This window comes from Acinonyx jubatus, chromosome B3, assembly GCF_027475565.1.
Source record: "Acinonyx jubatus isolate Ajub_Pintada_27869175 chromosome B3, VMU_Ajub_asm_v1.0, whole genome shotgun sequence".
NCBI lineage: Eukaryota > Metazoa > Chordata > Mammalia > Carnivora > Felidae > Acinonyx > Acinonyx jubatus.
The window spans coordinates 119,696,081-119,717,818 of NC_069386.1; the positions used below are offsets into that span (position 1 = coordinate 119,696,081).

At 44.1% G+C, this 21,738-nt stretch overlaps 1 protein-coding gene across 5 annotated transcripts in view; it reads right to left on the reverse strand.

Annotated features, from left to right (window-relative positions):
- Positions 1-21,738, reverse strand: part of POMT2 (protein O-mannosyltransferase 2) — a 43,559-nt gene that overhangs the window by 7,791 nt on the left and 14,030 nt on the right. For 4 of the 5 annotated variants that reach the window (XM_053224778.1, XM_053224780.1, XM_053224781.1 and 1 more), the window contains 11 exons: positions 20,032-20,140; positions 17,890-18,049; positions 16,476-16,582; positions 15,727-15,809; positions 12,853-12,962; positions 8,433-8,499; positions 5,823-5,892; positions 4,010-4,088; positions 2,520-2,671; positions 1,752-1,843; positions 576-652 (listed from right to left, as the gene is read on the reverse strand). In XM_053224778.1, coding sequence (XP_053080753.1) covers positions 576-652; positions 1,752-1,843; positions 2,520-2,671; positions 4,010-4,088; positions 5,823-5,892; positions 8,433-8,499; positions 12,853-12,962; positions 15,727-15,809; positions 16,476-16,582; positions 17,890-18,049; positions 20,032-20,140 — 1,106 coding nt within the window. The remainder of the gene's footprint in view (positions 1-575; positions 653-1,751; positions 1,844-2,519; positions 2,672-4,009; positions 4,089-5,822; positions 5,893-8,432; positions 8,500-12,852; positions 12,963-15,726; positions 15,810-16,475; positions 16,583-17,889; positions 18,050-20,031; positions 20,141-21,738) is intronic. The other variant, XM_053224782.1, reaches the window with a different exon arrangement.

Below are 21,738 nucleotides of genomic sequence, written 5' to 3' on the forward strand. Positions count from 1 at the left end.
TCCTAATTCATTCTAACCTCAGGTGATGGAATGAACTATCAGCATCTCATGCTCTTCAGGCAAGAGCACTCTGGCTTTCAGGAGCTCTGCCATTTGAACAGATTTGAGAATCACTTAGAAATGGAAGAGTGTAGCAGTAACCAGCACTGACTCTGCCAGCCTCGCTGTGAAGCCCGGATCCACCGCTTACATTTAGCTGTGTGACCCTGGGCAGCTTTAACCTCTCCGTGCCCCAATTCCCTCATCTATAAACTAGGGACAATAATCTCCATAGGACTGTAATAACCACTGAATAAGTCAGTTCACGTGCAGTGCTTAGAGTGGTGGCTGGCACATAAGAGCTACATACGTGTGCACTGGTGTCTGTTGTCATCATCATCATCATCATCATCACCACTATCATCATTCTGCGATAAGGGAAATGCCTTTGAAAACCACGTAAACTGTAAGTGAAGACCCTTTCAAAGTCCTCCATGAGGGGGCAGTGGATCTATACATAGCTCCTGATCTGTGATGCAAATTTGTGGATGGCAAGAGCTCGTAGAGAAGCCATCGAATGAGAGGGGCCACAGTACCCGGATCATCACCATGTGGGACTCCAGCAAGACCTCAGGAAAACTGGGCTGCAGCACGTCCAGGCTGATGTTCGGCACTAGGCAAAGAAATGACAGAGAAGAAAACCTTGGTCACACATTCTCCCAGCTGTCCACGGCATCCACACTGTGGCCAGAGTCTGAGTGCAGACTTCCTGATGCTCTGGCTAACCAGTAGGTAGGAGTGTTGAGGAGACCGAAGAAAGCTTGACCCAATTCTTGATCATCCGCCTTCAGCTTGTGTGAAGCACTCATGAGGCATTTGGAGAAACACAAAGGCAACAGATGAGGCCTGTCCCCAGTCTGTCCCTGGTGTGGCCACCGCTCTCGGCACCATCACCCTTCATTATGGTACAGCCTCAAATGCTGCTCTCCCTGCCAGGCAGGTCTGTGAGGACAGGGGCCAAGTCCACCTCATCCACCAGTGTCTTCCTGGGACCCCCAGTCTTCCCGTCATACTCACTAAAGAGTTGTTTAATTGGTGAATTAATTAGCTGGTTGGTTAAATTAGGTAGTAAGAAGAATGTAAAATGGGAAGCATGGAGAAGGGAAATCAAGCAAAAGCTTGAAAGGGGTGGTTGGGGAGGACAGATGATGAATCCAAAGATTCACTGAGTTGAAGATGACACTGATGTAGAAATGTCAAACAGGAGCCTGGGAGTACAGATATGGGGCTCAGATCAAGGGCTGTGGCCATCGCTTTCTGTACAAGTGTTGGCTGGCTGTGGGGAGGGGAGGAGCTCTACATAGGGGCATAAAGGGAAAGCACCAGCCTGCTCTAAGCCTTGAGAGTGGGAAGCACCCCTGGTACAGGGGACAGAATAGCCCAGAAGGAGATGAGAGAGGTGGGCCTGCACTGCAGGCAGTCAAGGCGAAGCATTAAATCCAGAGAGAGGCAAGGAAAATGAAAAGAGGAAATTAGCTCTGGTCCTGAGTGAAGTCACTGGTCACTTTAGGGAGAGTTTAAGGAAGACGGGAAGTTCACATGGATGGGAAGAGAAAGGAGCTACCTTCATACAAAAACTCGTGTGAAGAGATTCAGTTTAAAAAAGGCAAGAAATGGCAATAATGATACAAAGTGACAGCAGAGTCTATAAAGGTTTATTTTTCTAAGATAAGAGTTACTTATAAATGTTTCCAGGAAGTAAGTTCACTCACGTTTGGGGTTGATATGGTCCTCCACATTCCAGATAGAGTTGAGGGTTTCCTTTAGGTATGGGGTGCAAGTAACCTCCAACTGCTCCCAGCCCCTGTGAAAAGCAGTCACAGATGTCTCTCAGAAGATGTGAAACTCACCAGAGTAGCACTGTTGAATCTCTTAAATACACAGGACTCTGTTCTTTTCAATCCAGGGGCTATGCTTTTATCAACCTCACTCTTGTATTCCACAACTATCACAGAAGTCATCTAGCATAGAGCATTCCCACTTTAGGAAGGTCCAGAGCAGTTAGAAGGTCCAAACCAGATGAACAAACATTGAACTCTCAGTACACATAAAATACCCAAGGGACTCTGGAGTTCTCTGCTCTATAACACACCCGATGCCTTTTCTCCCTCTATTTACCATACAAAAACATGAGGGGCGCCTGGGTGGCTCAGTTGGTTAAGCGTCCAACTTCAGTTCAGGTCATGACCTCATGGCTCGTGAGTGTGAGCCCTGCGTCGGGCTCTGTGCTGACAGCTCAGAGCCAGGAGCCTGCTTCAGATTCTGTCTCCCTCTCTCTCTGCCCTTCCCTGCCCCACCCCCACCCCCATGCTCTGTCTCTCAAAAATAAATAAGCATTTTAAAAAAATTATTTTTTTTTTAAATACAAAAACATGAGGTAAACATTGACAATGGAGAAACAGAAGTTTCTGGTATACTGCTTGTACTGTGAAAGGAGAAGCATGAGCCTCAACTGGGACATCAGTACCCCAAAGACTCACCATTTGGGCAGGACCTTTCCCGAGGAGCCCAGGACACAACCTGTGACCAGATGGATGAGTCGAATTCGACTTCTCAGCACTTTGATCCGGTTTCCAAATTTTCTGTTTACAACCTCAATCCGCCAGAAATCATTGGAGTCTCCTGTCCCATTCTGCCATGTAAATCAAGGAAAAAATACAAAGAAAGCAAGATGACTTTAGAGAACGCATGTCAGGAAGGGGAAATGGCCACCCTTTCAGATGCCACCATGTTACAAAGGTCAAAGACTAAATGGGCCTCAATGGATAAGGTGGGAAAGGGAACACAGCAACACCCCAAGTGATACACATTCCTCAGCACTCACTATCACAACCAAGAAAAGTAGTGTAACTTCTACAGCCTGCAGTCCGATTCTTCACTTCATGGGACTAGAGTTTAAATTCTAAACATATGTTTTTACTCTTAAACCAAACTCAAGACATCACCCTGAACCAACAGAAATAGATTTGGGTCATTTGCACCCATTACTTGGCCATCTGGACACTTACTCATCTAAGCCAGAAATTAAGACACTTATGTCTAATTCTCCTCAGGAGATACCCACAAGAAAAAGATGAGTTGTGGCTCCAGTACTGTAGGCTGAGCAAACAGAAAGAGGGTTGGGAAGTCCATCTAGCAGAATCGTTACTGATTCTGCACCAAAGCCTCTGCAAGGGAACATAAGATGGTCCTAAGTCTAGCTGCCCACAAGTTGTTTTGTTTTCAAATTACTCCCCAAGCCATAAGTATAAAGCTTCTTCTATTAACTACACCACCCCAAGGTAGTAAAAATCTCAAAATAACGTGGTGATTAACATCGCTCTGCAGAACAGGCAAGTAATCCTTAAAAACAAAGCCAATGAAGATTTGGGATCTGGCAAAGGATAAACTTATATATTCACCTAGGATCATATTGTGGATCCATGGCTTCTATGTCCAATGTGATTTTATTTTATTATTACTTATTTTTTAAGTTTTTAATGTTTATCTATTTTTGAAAGAGAGACAGAGCACAAGCAGGGGAGGGGCAGAGAGAGAGGGAAACACAGAATCCGAAGCAGGCTCCAGGCTCCAAGATGTCAGCACAGAGCTCGATGCAGGGCTTGAACTCACAAACCATGAGATCATGACCTGAGCTGAAGGTGGGCGCTCAACTGACTGAGCCACCCAGGCGCCCCCTCCAATGTGATTTTAAAAGAAACCCAAATAGTATTCATATGTAACATTTATTGTCAGAACATAAGAATGGCCTGGTTATCATGGGAGGAGAGAGATGGAGACAAATGGAAGCATATGTTGCTTTTCCCACAGCAAACCTAGCCAAAACGTTCCCAATGTTAACAGAGTCCCTGTGCAGCCCCCAATCCTTACGAACACTGCAGAATTCCAGGGAGGATGTGTTCTGCCACATGGCCCTGAGCCAGGCCTCACAATTTTTTACATCCTACTCACACTCCAGTTGCTCACTTACTATGCCATAGCCAGTGACCTGATAGTGCTTTCGGGTCAGGGGGGCCTCATGATAGTGACTGTGCAGGTTCTGAGAAGTCCTAGAAGTTAAAAGAGAGAGAAATATCATCATCCTGGAAAAAAGAGACATGCAGTGTCTCCTCTTTTACTGAGGATATTCACAATCATCTGTTAGGGCAAGAAAAATTAGAATCTGAACTATGAAATCCAACTTATCAGGAATGTCTTGCCTACTTACTTACAAGAAATACCCAGAGAATCAGAGAATCCCAAACCAGGAAGGACAGACGGTAGGAGTCCTGGACTACATGCCAAGAAAGGGGTTAACTTCAGCAGTCAGAGGGATGACTTATCACATTTGGTGGCTCTGAAACACTTAGCTTGCCTGACTCATGAGGCAGCTTTGGGGAGAAGAAGTTAAAATCTGTATTCTATACCTGCCTGAGCCAGCTAAGCCTCCTCCCTCCCATTTACTCTTTCTACCCTCATTACCAGTTTTACAAAGTGGGGAACTGTGGGGTAAGTAGGGGGATTAATTTAGCTTTTATTTGCTTTGTGCCTTTTATAATAATTCTTACTTTTATCTACAATAAGTGTTCATTATAAAAATTTTGGAAATTTCCAAAAATAAAACTTAACAATAAATAATAACTTTTAATTTGTTTATAAAACAAAATGAAATTTAAAAGTATCTATAATCCTACCGGATAGGAAAAAAAAAAAAAAAACAAACACTGCTTATAGCTTTTCTATATACATAATCCCTGATTTTCAAAAAAAATCTGTACCTGATGATTCTTGTATACATAATTTTTGCAGGGTTGCTTCTGCAATCTATTGTTCCTGTTCACTCTTGCACATGGTGCCCTATTTCCTTGTGTGCTTAGTTATTTTTTACTATGTACTATTCACTGTCACTGAAAAGCTATTTATGGGAATGGATGACAATGTATTTCCCAAAAGCGGATTTATATTTGCTTTTAGGCAGGTACCTAGGAGATATTACCAGTCTAGGATTATGTTTGTTTAAATTCATGGCCTAAAGATATCGAGACCATCCAGATAAAATTAATTTGGGCCACAAATTCATGTGAGGATCAATTGGTAGTTACAACTTTTCAGGAACCAGAGATAGCCCCTCTTCATCCCTGCTCCCCCTGCTCAAGCCCTTTGGGGTTCCAAGTTTAGGGGAAGGATTACTTAATAAATTTACCACATTGGGTGAGCTTAGAGCTTTGAATTTACAACTCTTTCTCTCAAGGCAGACAAAACCAAAGATCAAAACTCAACATTGTGGGGTCAAGGCAGAAGGGGCTGCAGCACCCCACTCATTTCTCTGGATTCCCACTTTCACTTAGATTTTGGCCTGGTAACTCCCTACTGTCTGTCAGCTCTTTGATGCTTTAAAATGTTTTCATATCATTCCAGCATTTTTAGTCATTTCCAGTGAGAACATTGCTTAAATAAACTAGCTTGCCATATTCTCAGAAACAGACTTCTATGTTTTCCTAAAGGCAGCCACTTGAGAAGAAGCTCTGGATAACTCAAATATATATATATATTTTTTTCTCTAGAAGAAGGGAAACTGAACAGTGCCTTCAAAGTTCGAACTCCCCAAAGCCAAAAGAGGTGGACAAAACTGGCCTGCTTGTTTGATCAGCCTTCATAAAATGGCTCTCCCATTCTAGCACAGCAGCCTTGTTCTATTTACTAGAGCCTCATCCAATCTGACTTCTATTTATTTCCAGCTTAAAAGAACTCTCTACCTTTGGTGCCCATACCACTCATTCATCCCAGACAGCAAATTTACTTACTCTTTGTGTTCTAGCCGAATGATGTCTCCATGTCTTACAAACTCCACTGGTAATGAAGGGTCTAGGGGATCTGCCGAGAAGAAACAATCACTGATATCTGAAATCATTCACTCATTAGTGCCAATTGAGGGCCTACAGGTAAAGAATTATGGTACAATATGGTATATTTGAGACGTACAGATAGAGTGCTGGGAGAACAAAGAGAAAGGGCCCCTCACTGTCTCAGAGAAATGCTTGAAAAGACTCTTCAAGGAGGGGAGAATTTTGTCAGGTGAACAAGTGGGGCACAGTTGTATGAAAGAACAAAACACTTTTGATCAAAGGTAAATGGTTTCATATGAGTGGGAGAGTGGGCGGGAAAAGACAGTGGGAATAGGTGAGGGTGTGAACAAGTAGGGCCAGACAGTGAAGGACAGGCCTGTATCTGACAGGTACCGAAGCCCCCACAGGAAGATTTTTAAGCTGAGAAGGCAAATAATAATATTTTCCTTTTAGTAGTAAAAATATAGTATTCCAAAAATTAATTCCATGTAAACAACCATATGCCCAGCTTTCCTCAGAATCCAATGTTAAACCTACAAATTTGCCAGTCATTATCTTGTCTCTGGCAAAAACCTGCTAAGTGTGAGGCAAAGAAAATGATGAGGTAACAAAAGAAAGGGACCACATCTTCCAGAAGCCAAGAGCAATCAGGTCTAGCAAGGCAGTGACAATGGCAAAGTTGCTGGCAGTAATCAGCAACACAAAAGGATCCTTGCAAACTTCTGTCCCAGACAGTGAGACAGTGACACTCAAGGTCAGGAAAGAGAAATGTGCCAGAACAAATCACTGGCTCTCAAGAGAAATAGAGAATTCAAGTGTAGAGATGCCCATTCCTCTGTGGACTTTAAAGTCTCCGAAAAAGATTAATCAGCAAAGTGACAAAATAAGTCAATGGGGAGGGAAGAGGGAAGTTTCAGCTCACATGGATTTGGCGGGGTGGGGGCATTTACAGCCATCAAGAACACAGAGACCTAAATAAATAAAATCACAAATGAGAGAGGAGAAATAACAACTGAACCACAGAAATATCAATAATCATATGAGAGTATTATTTTTAAAAACTATATGCCAACAAATTGGACAACGTAGAAGAAATGGATAAATTCTTAGAAACAAATAAACTATCAAAAGAACACAAAGACCTCAGTATATACGGTCCCCACTTCCCAAAGTGCTTATACCTCTCTGTCTTCACACAAAGCCTCAGTTGCCTAGGTGAAATGCAACCGCCCTAATCTAGAAGCCACATCGAATAACAGATCCTAGATGTTCAAAGATTTGGTCGATGCCCACATAGCTTTAGAAGTAAAGAGGTCTTGGGGCGCCTGGGTGGCTCAGTCGGTTAAGTGTCTGACTTCGGCTCAGGTCATGATCTCACGGTTCGTGGGTTTGAGCCCCATGTCGGGCTCTGTGCTGAATGCTTGCTCAGAGCCCGGAGACTGTTCCGGATTCGGTGTCTCCTTCTCTATCTGCCCCTCCCCCGCTCACGCTCTGTCTCACTCTCTCTCAAAAATTAATAAATCTAATAAAAAAAAATAAAAAGAAAGAGGTCTTGCCTTACAACCCCTCATTGTGATAGACCACTTATGTTTATCCTGTTGGATGAAAACAATCAATACTGGTATTATAAAGGTATACAAACAGACTCTGACCAGTGGTGTCACAACATATATCACTGAGGAGTAGGAGGCAGAAACAGTGGTTGTGTGTGCCACATTTCTAGTCTCAAGACCACAGCAAGAAGAGTTGGGGAAAGGAACAAAGAAGGTGAGTTTAGATGAATAGCTGCCCACTGCCACACAAACGCTCAGGAGCAGCTGACTCAAGACAGGCTGAGCCAGGTGGTGTTTACTGAGGAGTCACAGAGAACGCCTGTGACATAGGACAATCAGCAGGGGCTCAGAAGGTGAGCAGGAGATGCCCTCTGTTCTCTTCCTAGCTGTAGCAGAAGGCACAGCCTGCAGGTAGCTAGATCACTGACCAAAGAAAGATCCAGATATAGCCCATGTCATAAAGTCCTGAGAGCCCATTAAGTGTGCTTCAGAGCAGCGCTGCCCAGGCCAATCAGGGGCAGGCCAGCAGGTACTGAGTGAGGGGCTAAGCACCAGGCTAGATGAACCCAGCCACAGGCCCTCAGATCAAGACAACTTGAGCTGCACCATATGCTGGGGTCTGCAAGGCTTGGTGTGCTCTCAATTAGAAAGGACAGCAGCTACCATGTGCCCTCAGTTGGGGCTACTTGACCAGCCCCTGGCAGCAAGTCCAGGCAACCAGTTCTGGATTAGGCCTGAATCTTGGCCCTGCTCTCTAGCTTCAAAATGACAGCTGTCAAGAGTGAGATCTTATCCGTCTTGCTCACTGCTTATTTCCTATGTTGACTGCAGTGCTTAGAACATAGTAGGTGCTCAAAAAATAACTGTTGAAAGGATAATTGACCTCAGTAAAGGTATTGCCCAAGAATGATCAGGAGAGCCCACCTCTGTACCATTTGAAGGCATGAGAAATGTTAAAAATGGCTCAGAGTGAGCAATAACACAAGAGACATCACTCAGTTCCCTACCGTATTACCTGCATTTGTATTATGTTTCTTGATAATCCACAGATTGTTGTAGTCCTTGTGCAAATAGGTGGTGACCTGAGGGGAAGGGGTGGGAGGAGGTAGGGGGGAGAATACCATCACTATCGGCACAGCCACAGGACAATCAACAACAAATCAACATTGCCTAAGCCTCTTTCAGAATCCCAAGCTGCTGACCCGAGGGGCCATGTTTCCCAATGGGGTTCAGAAGTAACACTGGTAAGATTCTCTCCTTCCATCTGCATTTAGAGGTTTCTCCCACAACAGCCTTTTTGATTTGTCTCTTCATATCTTTCTGCATCTTGTCTTTAAAGTTTCAGCCACCTAGAGGAGGAGCCATGATACCTTGTATAACATAGTCTCCAGCATACAAAGAGGATTTAGTGCATTTTAAGAAGTAATTAAGGGATGCCTGGGTGGCTCAGTCTATTAGGTGTCCAACTTGTGATTTCCGCTCAGATTATGATCTCACTGCTCGTGGGTTCAACCTCCACATCAGGCTCTGCAGCACAGAGCTTGCATGGGATTCTCTTTCCCTCTCTCTCTTCTCCTCCCTCACATGTACACACTCTCTCTCTCAAAAAAAAAAAAAAAAAAAAAAAAAAAAAAAAAAAACCTTAAAAAAAAAAGTAATTAAGACCATGCCTCAAACTTTCTAAATGAAAAATTCATGCTATATTTTCTAGAATGTGGCCAAATGAAACTAAAAAGCTCCATAAATATCTCATCCTAGAAGCCTGAAGTTTTAGCCCACAGCCATCCTGTATACAGATTTTTTAAAAATTAAATGTGTGTGTATGCATGTGAACATGCCTGTAACACTGTGATGAATCTAACAGCAAAAATTTGAAAACAGTATAAATGTCACTAGAGGAATAGTTAACATGATGGTATGTCCCAGGACAGAATATTACACAGCCACAGGAAACGTCTCTGAGCATTTTTTACCAGCATAGAAAAAGGCTTATAAAATGCTGATGCTGAAAATGGCTGCCATTTATCACTAGGTACTATTCTAAGCACCAGACACGTCTTATCTCCATGCTATAGGTACTTTGGTTATCCCCACCTTAATTATAAGGAAACTAAGGTTAAGTAATTTGTTCAAGGTCACCACAGCCTATCAATAGAGAGACATGATTCAAACCAAGGCAGCTAATTCCAATGCTCCCAGGATAGAGACCATCTAACAAACAATTATGCCAATTATGTAAACAAGAACATAAATACCCAGAGACAACAGAAATACTTACAAAGTGAGTTTTTATAACTCCAATTGGACAAAACATGACTGATTTACTTGCAAAGAGATTTGGAATTAGCATTTAAGGAAAAAAAATATGCATGTATTATGGCCAATTTGTTTTGGTAGCTTTTACATTCTCAGAAAAAAAAAAATTAGGACTAATGGTATTAAGAATATACAAGAAACTAAAATATTTTGGCAGCCATAGAGAAAGTAAGTCCATACTCCTGAACACAGATATACAGAGTCCACCTTAGATTTGCTTATGGATCTTAAGATTTTTCTGGTGGTTATGTGTGTGTACTCTGTGTATTTTTTTAAATAAAACCTATTATTAGTAAAATTCCTGTAAGAAAAATTACTTCTTTATTGTGAGTATAGTCCACGGCCTCTTTTTCCCAGCCAAACATTTGTTTTACAATGCATTTTTCAATAACACGGGGTCTCCAAGAAACGCTGGTATCCTCTAACAACAGAATGTTGTGCACCAAGTCATGTGGATAAAAACTGATCTTCCAGAATTATGTGTAGCTTTTATCTTTTGGGGGTTTTTTGGTTTTGTTTTTGTTTCGTTTTTTACTTTTCTATATTTCTCAATTTTATAAATATTATACTTTAAAAATATTTAGGGGTGCCTGAGTGTCTCAGTCGATTAAGTGTCTGACTGCGGCTCGGGTCGTGATCTCGCAGAACATGAGTTCAAGCCCTGTACCCGGGCTCTGTGCTGACAGCTCAAAGCCTGGAGCCTGCTTTGGATTCTGTGTCTCCCTCTCTCTCTGCCCCTCCCCTATTTTCATTCTGTCTTTCTCTCTCTCTCTCTCTTAAAAATAAATAAAACATTAAAAAAAACTTTTTTTTTTTAATATTTAAAAATGGACACTTAGAGTTGTTGACAAGACGTTAAATCCCAGGGCAGTGAGGGTCACTAGAGGTGATTTAGTCCAATCCCCCAGTTGGCAGATGAAGAAACAGGCTCAGAAAGGCTTAGTGTGATTAGGACATGACAGAGCCAGACTCGTCCACTCCTTGGCCCCCACGTGCTCTCTCCACACTACCATCATGACATCACACCTCCATGTATGGGCCACAAGTGTGTAACCCTAGGACTAGCACGACAGGGTCCTTCTCTCCCTCTGTACAGTGTAGATGTTCCTGGCCACCATGTCTGTAACTTTACCTTGTACAAGATAGCAGCAGCTCCCCATAGAAGGGTGAGCTATGGTTTTCTGCCCTGACTGTACATAATGACTCTTCTGGAGAGCCTCAAACCAAAACAAAGGCACAACGAATGGGCTCCATCCCAGATTAATGGAGTCAGAGGTGCTGTGTGGTGCCCAGGCATCAGAATGTTTTAAAAGCTCTCCAGTGGGTTCTAAAGTGCTAGAAACAAATGGAGAATCAGGAATGAGAAACTGATACTGACAACCAACACTCTGGGTCAACTTTCTGGTACACTAGTAAATTAAGGAAATAATAATAAGGAATTTTGAAAAGCAAAACTTTTTTGCAAAGTAAAGATACTGGTCATTTTTCAGGAAGAGAAATGTCACTCCCAGCTTCTCAGAACAACAGCCTGCCCTGGAGCCTGCACACCTCCCCTCCCCTCCACTCCCTGTCACTGTGGCTGAGACTTCTGGCCCCACCACTTTTCAGGAGTGATCTCAGTTAGTTACGAGGCCCTTTACTGCCATCCAAAGACCTCTTTCTTAGCCCTCACCTTCTCTGAGGCCTTTGCAGCACCTGAACTACTGACCACCCCTCTCCTGGGGACACTGTCTGTCCTGTACTCTCCTCCAACCTCCCTGTTCACAACTTCCTTCTCAGCCTCTTCTACTAGTGCCCCTGGGAGCACCTCTTACCACTGCCTAAGTATTGCTGCTCCCTAGGGCTCCTTCGCTGGCTGTCCTCCCTCTGCACACCCTTTTGGGGCAATGCCACACATCCTTCTGTGTTGCTGACACCCATGTGCTACACACTCAGATCTCTTTCCTGAAGACAAGCCCACAACCTAAAATACACAAAGGAAAGTCATCTCCAGAGCTATTCTTCCTCCTCCATTTCTGACTATGGTGAAATAGCATTATCACACATACACCTTGACCAACCTACAGACTTAGACATAGCTCATCCCTGACAGCCACCAGTTTGGGGGCTCTAACACTTGACCTGTAAAGTGTTTCCTGAATCAATTCCCACCTCTATCCATGGTCTTTGCCTCCATTCATCATCCTCTGTCATGATTATTGCACCCTAACTGGTTCCTTGCCTCCAGTCTGCTCTTCCTTTCAATCCATTACCCTCCTGCTGGAGTTACCTTTCTAACCTAAAAATCTAATCACATATTATCATGCCTTAATAAATCTCAACGCCTCACCAGTGTCCACAGAACAAAATCAAATCTACTGTAACATGGAAGGCCTCTACACAACCTGGCCTCCCCAAACTCTCCCGACATCCTGCTCCTCCCTCTCAGGCACTGTCCACCACAGCCACACCCAACACCGTGACATGGACACAGTGTCACTCACTCAGGTAATAGTCATGGCTAATCCCCCAGTGTGCATGTCACACATATTATCTCATACTTTTAATCTACACAGCAATGCCATGATGGAGAAAGGCACTATTTATTTTCCTCAGTTTAAAGATGAGGATACTGAAGCACAGAAAGGTTAAGTAACTTGCTCAAAGTCATATTCTAGTGGAACCAGGATTCAAACCCAGATAATCTAGTCTGGTTCCCAGGTCTGTGTTTGTAACCACAATACTTGACTCATCATCCATGGCATGCCAGGCACTGTGCTAGGTGCTTGCACCATCAGGAAGTGGCCATCAAGTAGCAGAGAGACGGAAGGAAGCACTCACAACTCAATGTGGAGAGAGTTATCACATAGGCTTACAAAGCATGCCAGGCAAGCCTCCCATGCGAGAGGCACCTACCACAGTATCGAGTGGAGGTGGGTCATGGTAATCAGAGGGAACACCTACGCTGAAGTCTCAAGAAGCTGGAGCTAGCTAGAGGAAAGAGCAGGAGGGTGCAGGAGGAAGCCTGTTTCAAGTGGGGAAAACAACAACGAAGGTAAAGGACAGCGGGGCAAGAAAGAACAGCGGGTTCAGTCACATGAAACACTCTGGTATTGCTGCAATACAAAAGGCTCTCTGACCTGCTGCTGGCGGGCGCCGATGCCCTCGGGGTAGAGGTGCCTGTGGGAGTGGAGATAGCCGATAGCCATCCGCAGGTTCTTCACGGTTATCACAGAGCCATAGGCCAGATCTGGGAGGAAGGAAGACAGTGAAGGGTGTGAGCTGGCACAGTGGCTCGACTGCCCCTGACTGGGAGGAGCCCCTGAAGCCAAAGAACTCACCGACCCTCTAACAGACTCCACTGGGCCCGCGACCACCTAAAGCAAGATGCGAAGTTACCCTCCAATTTCATCAACTCAAGTGGGAGTTCGCTACAGGGTCTTACCAGTGCCCTCACCCCCTCTTCCCTCCTCAGGACTTCAGAAGCAGCTGGTATTAACAGTGCACTATAATAATCAAAGCACTATTTCTAACAGCAAAAGATTAGAAACAGACTGTCCTTCAGTCAAAGTCTACACATACAATCAACAGAATAAAGAAGAAGACATTTCATGTCCTACCTAGAATATTCTTCAAGATAGGTATAATGTTATGATAGACTGTTAAGATAATTTTCACTTTGGATCTTGAGAAACTTAACAGAAGACCATGGGGGAAGGGAAGGGGAAAAATTTGTTATAAACAGAGAGGGAGGGAGGCAAACCACAAGAGACTCTTAAATACAGAGAACAAACGGGGATGGGGGCGGGGGAATGGGTGATGGGCACTGAGGAGGGCACTTGTCAGGATGAGCACTGGGTGCTGTATGTAAGCCAATCTGACAATAAATTATATTTTTAAAATAATAAATAAATAATTTTAAAAAATAATTTTTACTTTTGCGATATCCTTTTGTGTCTTTTGAATCTAATACTATATAATAAAGTTCAACGGTGTTCGTTGTTTTTCTTTTTAACTCTGAATTGAAAAAAACAAAAACAAAAAAACAGAGTAAATAGTTTACCCAAGAACATCCCCTCTCCTTGCAGGCCCTGGATTACTGAGAAGCCTCTTTTCCTTCTTACTGTCCCTCTTCTCAGTCCCTTGTAATCTGGCTGCCCTGCCAACCCCGTCCACTGACACAGGTCTCACTCTGCCAGTGATAGGCTACTCCCATCTTCCTTTGTTCATTCTTCCTTTGTGCCAATTACACAGTGGATCCAAAGCTGGAGGAGGCCTGGCTGTGGCCCTGGGAGAGCCCAGTCTTGGGGAAGGTGGCTATACACACTAATGAACACAGGACAATGAGCAAATGCTCCAGTAAAGGAGTAACAATATGTGACATGGAGGGAGCCCAGAGCAGAGTAGGATGAATTCCCATGCAAAGAGTAAGAAGAGTCTGGCTCGATGGAAGAGATCACAGCTGACCTAAGCCTTTTAAATACCGGGTAGGAATCTGCTAAACCCCACAACTCCATTTTTCTATGTTCTCACTCAGGCTAACATATGCAGCCCTATACACTGATGACCATCTTTGCTTCTTGAAATGCTCTGTTCTCCCTTTTCAATTCACACTCCCTCATGGACTGTCCTCTACAGACTTTCCTAACCCCCTTCTTCCTGCATTCCCCGGTGACCTGACTTCAACCCTGTTCTCTTTCTCTTTCTACAGTTTCCGTACAGACATTGGCCACTGTCACAGTATCAATTACTCCTTTAGTTGGCTGATTTCTGCTTTGAAAGCATCAGCTCCAAGCCCACTGGCCCCATTGCATGGATTTCTCCAAGCGTCTCAGTCAAACTCTCTACAGCAGAACTCAATGTTTGTCTTTGTAAACCAATTTTTAACCTGCTTTCCAATCTCTCATTCTATCCATGGTCTTGGTGGGCCCCCTGTGTTCTAGGCACTGTACAAAGCACTGGAGAGACTAAAAGACAGTCATGCCTCCAAGAGACAATTATCTGGGCTCAAGTCCTCAGTGACATCTTTCCTCCTCTTTCCATGTCCGATCTCCCCTCTACATGCCCATCGGCCCTACTCCTACGGCTGCTGCCATGACGCCCAGCTCAAGTCCAGGGGGTATCCTCTGCCTCCAATTCCCCCCCGTCCCTAGCCATCCTATACTTTGTCATCAGTGTCACCTCCCTATAGCACAGCCTTCCTGTCCTCTTCCGTACTCAAAGGCCCCCACTGAATCTCCAATGTCTGTTTATGAAGTCAAACACCCAAATGTTTCAAACCCTCATAATCTGGGCCCAACTTATCCTTTCAGCCTGATCTTCCAATCCTTCTCTGTGGATAATCTGCGCCTTATGTTGTGTCCTGTTCTTGGCCTTGATCATGCTATCCCCTATGCCCTATATGCCCTCTCCTCCCTTTCCACCCATTCAAATCTACCCATTCTTCCAGAGACTGACTCCAAGGCAACTCAGTCTATGAGCCCATGATGCCCTCCAACCCTCTAGCAGAAGTGATCTCTTGCACCCTTCAATTCACATAGCTCTGTGTTCCCTCTTTACATATTTAACACATACAGTCACCAGATCCCATCCTCTGGAGGGCGTCTATCTACAGCCTCCAATGTGGCAAACGTGTGCTCAGTTCTGATCTGTGAATAACTGGATGGATGTGAGTCACAGGATACCATGGTGGAAACTGACCACTAGCACTGGACAGCCTTGCCCTTTCACCAGATTCTCTCTGGCTGGCTTCCCACAGAGCTGACTTGGATGCTTCCACAGTCACAAATAAGTCATTCTTTAGCAGCAAAGAGCTCGCTACTCAGGGTGTCTTTCTCCACCCTGTGTCCCAAGTCACTCTTGAGTGCCTGCCTGTACCAGATCTAACTGGATCTTTCTCCCAGTTCACCATCTATAGGCTAAAATAACTCAAGCTATCATACATGTCTTTTCCAATTCACCTCTCCAGAAAGGCTTCTGCCCTTCTACTTTCATAAAGGCCAAGAGATACTCACGTTCAGGGATGGAAGCATTATGAAGGTTGTTGCCTGAAAGCCGGGCCTGGAAGGCAGAACTGAAGAAGCCATCACCAGGACCACTGTGGGGAAAGGAGAAGAGAGACAAGTTCATGGAGGGAAACTGCAATTTCCCAGGAACCCTAGGAAGAGTTCTGTACAATCGGTTTAAGAGAATTACAATGGAGTGGTGATGTGGTATCATGGGAATGACACAAATAATGGAGGTGGAGACATAGGGGTCCAAATCCCAACTCAGCCACTTGCTAGTGAGGTGATCTTCAGAAGCACCTCACTTTGTTTAGCCTCAATTCCTCATTTATAAATTGGGTTATTTAAAAAAAATCAAAGAACTCAAAAATGATCGTGATTGAGATAATATGTACAAAATGCTGACATTTAGTATCTACTTGTTAAATGGGAGCTGCTGCTGGTATTGCTGTGATAATTATCCTCCAACCACACAACTTATTCTGGCCCATCCCTGTTAAACACAGGGACTCTGTTTAGGGATAAGGGGAAGCTTGGCTATTGGGAAATTCTCCTCTTCCTTCAGGTCAGGGTGCTTGCTTTTCTGAGCCCTCTGGATACCCAGAAGATAGAACATAGGAGGAAACAAACAGGTAAAACCTATCCATCTCTTTAATATCCCAACCACAGACCCAGGAGATCACATGCCCCCCCCCCCCCCATGGGCTTAGAGGCAAGAGGAAGACTATAAGCGAGAGGCTAGAAAGGCTCTGCTGTACCTTTTGTTCAGCACCATGAAGTGAACAGCATAAGTGGCTGTGTAGAGAGTCAGGGGCAGCACTATGAGGCACAGGATGCGAGCAGTCAGGTGTTTTCCCAAGGTCACCTGCAAACAGAGCCAGTGAGGGGTGCTGGGCAAATGGGGCTTTATTCTACCTTATACCTTATATGCACATTATACATGGGTTTTTATGTATCAGTCAAAATCATAAAAGATGGAAAAACTAACAGCCAACGAGAAAGAGTATGTGGAAACCCTAGCCTTTTCATAACACCCCACCACCTAAGCACTGCAGGGGGTTGAACATGGGCCAGCCCTCTGCTACCTGCCCAGGCCCTCACCCAGGACCTCAGCCCAGCACTGTGCCAACAGCAAGACACTGCGTGCATCTTCAGCCTCATCACTCATTAGTCCCCTCTGCATGGTCACTGTGCTTCCAGTACTATGCCAGCCCCACCCATCACACACATAATTGCTCCTTATCTTAACATCAGCTCTCAGCCTCCTCCCAGAAGCCTCCCTGGACCACATGACCTGGGCTCATACTCTCCTCTGTGTTCTCACAGCACTTTTTGGCTGGACTGTAATTGCCTGTTTAATTATTTCTCTCTCCATTGTCTCTGGAGAACAGGAATCCTTATTTTATTCATCTGCATATTCCATGCTTCACACTTAAAGGGTTGTCTGTCTATATTTTCTGAATGAATAAGTGAACTTGGAACTTTGGCTCAGAGGTGATGGAGAAGTGTTATAGCAAAGTAGTTCAGGCCTGGAATCAGCTTCCCCTAAGTCTGAATCCTAGATCTACGTTTTACTCTTGTATGGTCTTGGGAACATAATTACCTCTCTAGGTCTTGATTTCCTCATTTGTAAGGAGAAGGTAATAACTACCTACTTCATAGGACTGTTATGGGAGGTAAATGAGATAATGAACTAAAGCATTCTGCACAGTGCTTGGCACAGAATCAGCTAATAAACTCTAAAGTAATAAACTCTAAAGGCCCTTATTGGCCTCCAAATCTGGAGACCCTGGGTGAGAAAAAGAAAATTGTGAGTTCCGAAAGTCATCCTACCCAATTGACCTAGCATCCCATGCAGCCAGCGTCTGAGCCCAGCTGGACAGAATCCCGCGGCTAGATAGTTTGTAGAGTATTTGAAAAATATCACAGAAACAAATGCCAAAAGAAAATTCCAAGGATGTTAGTTCATCCTCTCCTTTTACACCTCTCCAGCTTCTCAGCCATGGCCTACTTTCTGCTGTCACGCTGCCTACGGACAGTGGCCAGATGGATCCCACCTCCGGCCCAGAATACAGCCACTCCATCACCTGCACCAAAGGCAGAGAAAGGCCCCTGGCTCTGCTGAGCAACACCACGGAGCAATGACATTTCTACAAGCACTTGAGTTCTCACCACTGAAAGACTGAGGTCTCCAAACAGGTGCCAAAGGTCTGAAATGGTGTTCCACCCCACTTGAAGGATGATAAAGAGGCCAACAAACTTGACCCCTAAAGCACCAGCCAGATTAATGCCAGTCAGGCTGAGCCAGAACCACCAGGGGGCAGAGAAGGGCCTGAAAACCAACAAGACACAGAGTTCAGTTTGGCAGCTGGGACCAAACTCAAAAGCAACAGCAACAGTGGGGAAGGACAGAGGTTCTGTGACTCTGAGAGGCTGTGCCTGCCATCCTTCTTGAGGGCCCCTAACCTCAGGGGACCATGACTTGGCTCCAAGGAGGATGTGGTCACATGCAGGAAGCCATGCGACAGTGAGGAGGATATTTTTCTGGGGAGGGGGGTCATAGCTTTCAAAGTAAGCAGGCTTATTCTTTAGTAGTGACCAGTCAAGAAGAAAGAAAAAGAAAATCCAGAGAATCCCACTGATTCAGTCAGCCATCTCCTTGGTGTCACCTGTGGACCTTGAAAAGCCAGCAATTATTGAGTGCTTACTATGTGTCAGGTGCTGTTCCAAGCACTTTACACGTATAAACTCTTTAACCTTCACTATAAGCACATGGAGGTAGATATTATTATCTTCTTTTCACACAGGAGAAAATCGAGGTACAGAGAGGGTAAGCAGTACAGCCAGCAAGTGGTGGATGGAGCATGGTCCTAACCCCGGCAGTCGCTTCCAAGGTTTGTCATACTTACAGCACTCTGTGCCGTGATTTTCTGATTAGCTGGCTGCCTCCCCAGCCAGAGTGAAGGTTCCTTAACTGTGAGACCTGTGTACCTCTGTACCTCCAGCTCCTCAAACAGTAACCTGGCACATAGTATGTATTCAAGAAATGGCAGGTAGAAGTGTATGTGGTAGAAAGAGAAGATAACCCAAAACCACAGGGAGATGGTAGTCACTGGATCCGGCTTTATTAGCATAATATAATTTAATAAGCCTGGCCATGGTGAAACCAAGTTGACTCCTGGAAAAGCCTAGTTACAGTCACTCGTTTGGTTTGAATAGAATGAATAACCTACTCTACTCTCTAGGGGCGGAAGGATGATCTGGAAAAGACTATTCTGGAGGAAGACCAGACCCTCCAGAACAGCTCCAGAACTGACCAGTCCTCTTGATGGGTATGGATCATTTAAGTCAAACTTTATATATGTTATTCCCATTGGTAGGTTGGGACTGGATGCAACTACTGAGGGTAGGGACACAAATAGTTCCCAGGCAGTTTATGTCCTGATGCCCTCCCCTCTGGGACAGAGAATGTGGAAGATAAAGAAGAAAAGATAAAGAAGAAAGATAAAGAAATGCCCTGGGATCTCTTAACCATCTTTGGTGCCAAGGGGTGGCTTAGAAAATGGTGGGGTTAAAAAAAAAAAAAGAGGTTAGAGTGGGAGAGAGCCAAAACATAAGAGACTCTTAAAAACTGAGAACAAACTGAGGGCTGATGGGGGGGTGGGTGATGGGTATTGAGGAGGGCACCTGTTGGGATGAGCACTGGGCGTTGTATGGAAACCAATTTGACAATAAATTTCATATATTTAGAAAGAAAGAAAGAAAGAAAGAAAGAAAGAAAGAAAGAAAGAAAGAAAGAAAGAAAGAAAGAAAGAAAGAAAGAAAAGAAAGAAAAAAGAGAAGAGAAGAGAAGAGAAGAGAAGAGAAGAGAAGAGAAGAGAAGAGAAGAAAAGAAAAGAAAAGAAAAGGAAAGGAAAGGAAAGGAAAGGAAAGGAAAGGAAAGGAAAGGAAAGGAAAGGAAATGGTGGGGTGGGGGAAGGCATTAGGACTCCTCCATGATATCCACAAACCCCTACCCAAATCCACCCCATTGTAAAAATAATAATAATACTCTTAAAAAAGACAACTGACATTTTCTTAATCTCATGTAAGGCAAAAATACATAGAAAACATTTTAAAATATATTTTTATGATCTAAAATGGGCAATCTAAGTTCTAAAAAAAAAAAAAAAAAAAGTATGCTTGCCTTAAGTTCAGGTTTAAGACAAGTCCTGAAGGCATCTACCCTGTCTCTGGCCATTATAGAAATTTTGGAGCTTCCACAGCTTCTGACCCCACCCCCATGCCAACCCCTGAAAAGATGGTGTTTCTGACCTGTTGGCACAGGAGTTGTACTTGACCATGCTCAGCATAGCAGCCATGATGAAGAACATCAAAATGGGGTCAAGGAGGATGTACTGGGACAGAGTGAGGCATCCTGTGTCTGAAAAACATGAGCTCAGTGGTCAAAAATGTAGAAATCAGAGATGGGCCCCTCTGAGAACCAAACACCCCAACAATAAGAAATAGTGCCCCTTACACTTAATTGCATGTAAGCATTTATGCAGTCAAGACCAGATAAGCCACTGAGTCACCAGGGAGGTGGAAGGCCACAGCTTTGGGGTACACCGAAGCCCAGGAGTAGGAAACTGTATCTCACACTGTTTTCAGGCCCATGACCCAAGAAAGGACCATGTCTTTCAATCAGATGGAGCAGTCCTGACACGAGGGCTCTTCCTCATTTCCACCAGCAAACGGGGAATCTGCCGCCCTGCTTATGTAACCGCAAACTACCTATACCTAGGGTAGAGTCTTAGGATTTACATGAAGTCTCTGTTGGGAGCTGATCCTCCACACAGGCACCAAAGTATCATTTTTAAAACAAAATTTCATTACATCAAGCCCCTGCTTAAAGCCTTCAAAGTCTTGCCATCTCACTCAGACTAAGCAACCCCTCATGATAGCTGCCAAAGCCGGCATGGTCTCCCGCCCTGTGCAACCTCCTCTCCCAGCACTCTCTGCCTCACAGACTCCACTATGGCCACACTGGCCTCCTTACTGTTCCCTGAAACCACTAAGTACTGCCTTGTACTGAACATGCCGTTCCCTCTGCCTGAACACTTTTCCCTCAGATCTCTCCATGGGTTAATCTTCTGCTTCACTCAGGTCTCTGCTCAAGGAGGTCACCTCCTCAGGGAGCTGCTCACTGGCCACCCTACCTACAACAGAATGCCTCCCCATTACTCTCTCCCTTATACCACTCTATTTTCTACATCGCACTATTGTTGAAGTTGTTACATTTCAGACTTACTAATTTACTTGCTTATTTATCATCTGCCCCACTTGAAGGTTAGCTTCATGACAGCAAAGTGTCTCATCAGCATACCCGCTGAGGCCAAAAAAAGTGGCATGGCACAGAGGAGATGTTTGAAAAATAGTTATGGAATGAAAAAAGAATAAATGCTGAATGGGTGAATAACTGAAAAAGGAAATCAAAGACACAATCCTCTATAGAAAGGCCCTATAATCTTGCAACATATCTGTCAGAACAAAGCCAGATTCACCCATGAAACACCCACCTAACTTGGCCTGGACTTCTTTAAATGTAAGTTCTATGAAGTCATGAACTCACTTTCACAAAAACAAGAACAGCAGAGGATCAACTTCTATGGATCAGCTCTCATTTATCCATGTGAGAAATAGCCACAGAAAATATTTAAGTTCTCATTTTGCTATCTCCTGCCACCCAGCTACTTCTGAGACATCTGTACTTGCATTCAGTTGAAATCAGTTACCGAATGCGAACTTATAGTCACCTGAGAGAAGCAGAATTAGAATCATAAGCCTCCTTCAAATACATAAATGCACACACGCACACACACAAATTTATCTTCTTATCTACACCAAAGTCAAATGTGGATAACTTGGAGGTAATCTATTCCTTGGGATTATGTATGTGAGCTCTCTCCTCTAACAATATAAAGGCTTGCTACATACAACTATTCATATATGTAAATATTACTGGTGAAGAAAATAAGATTT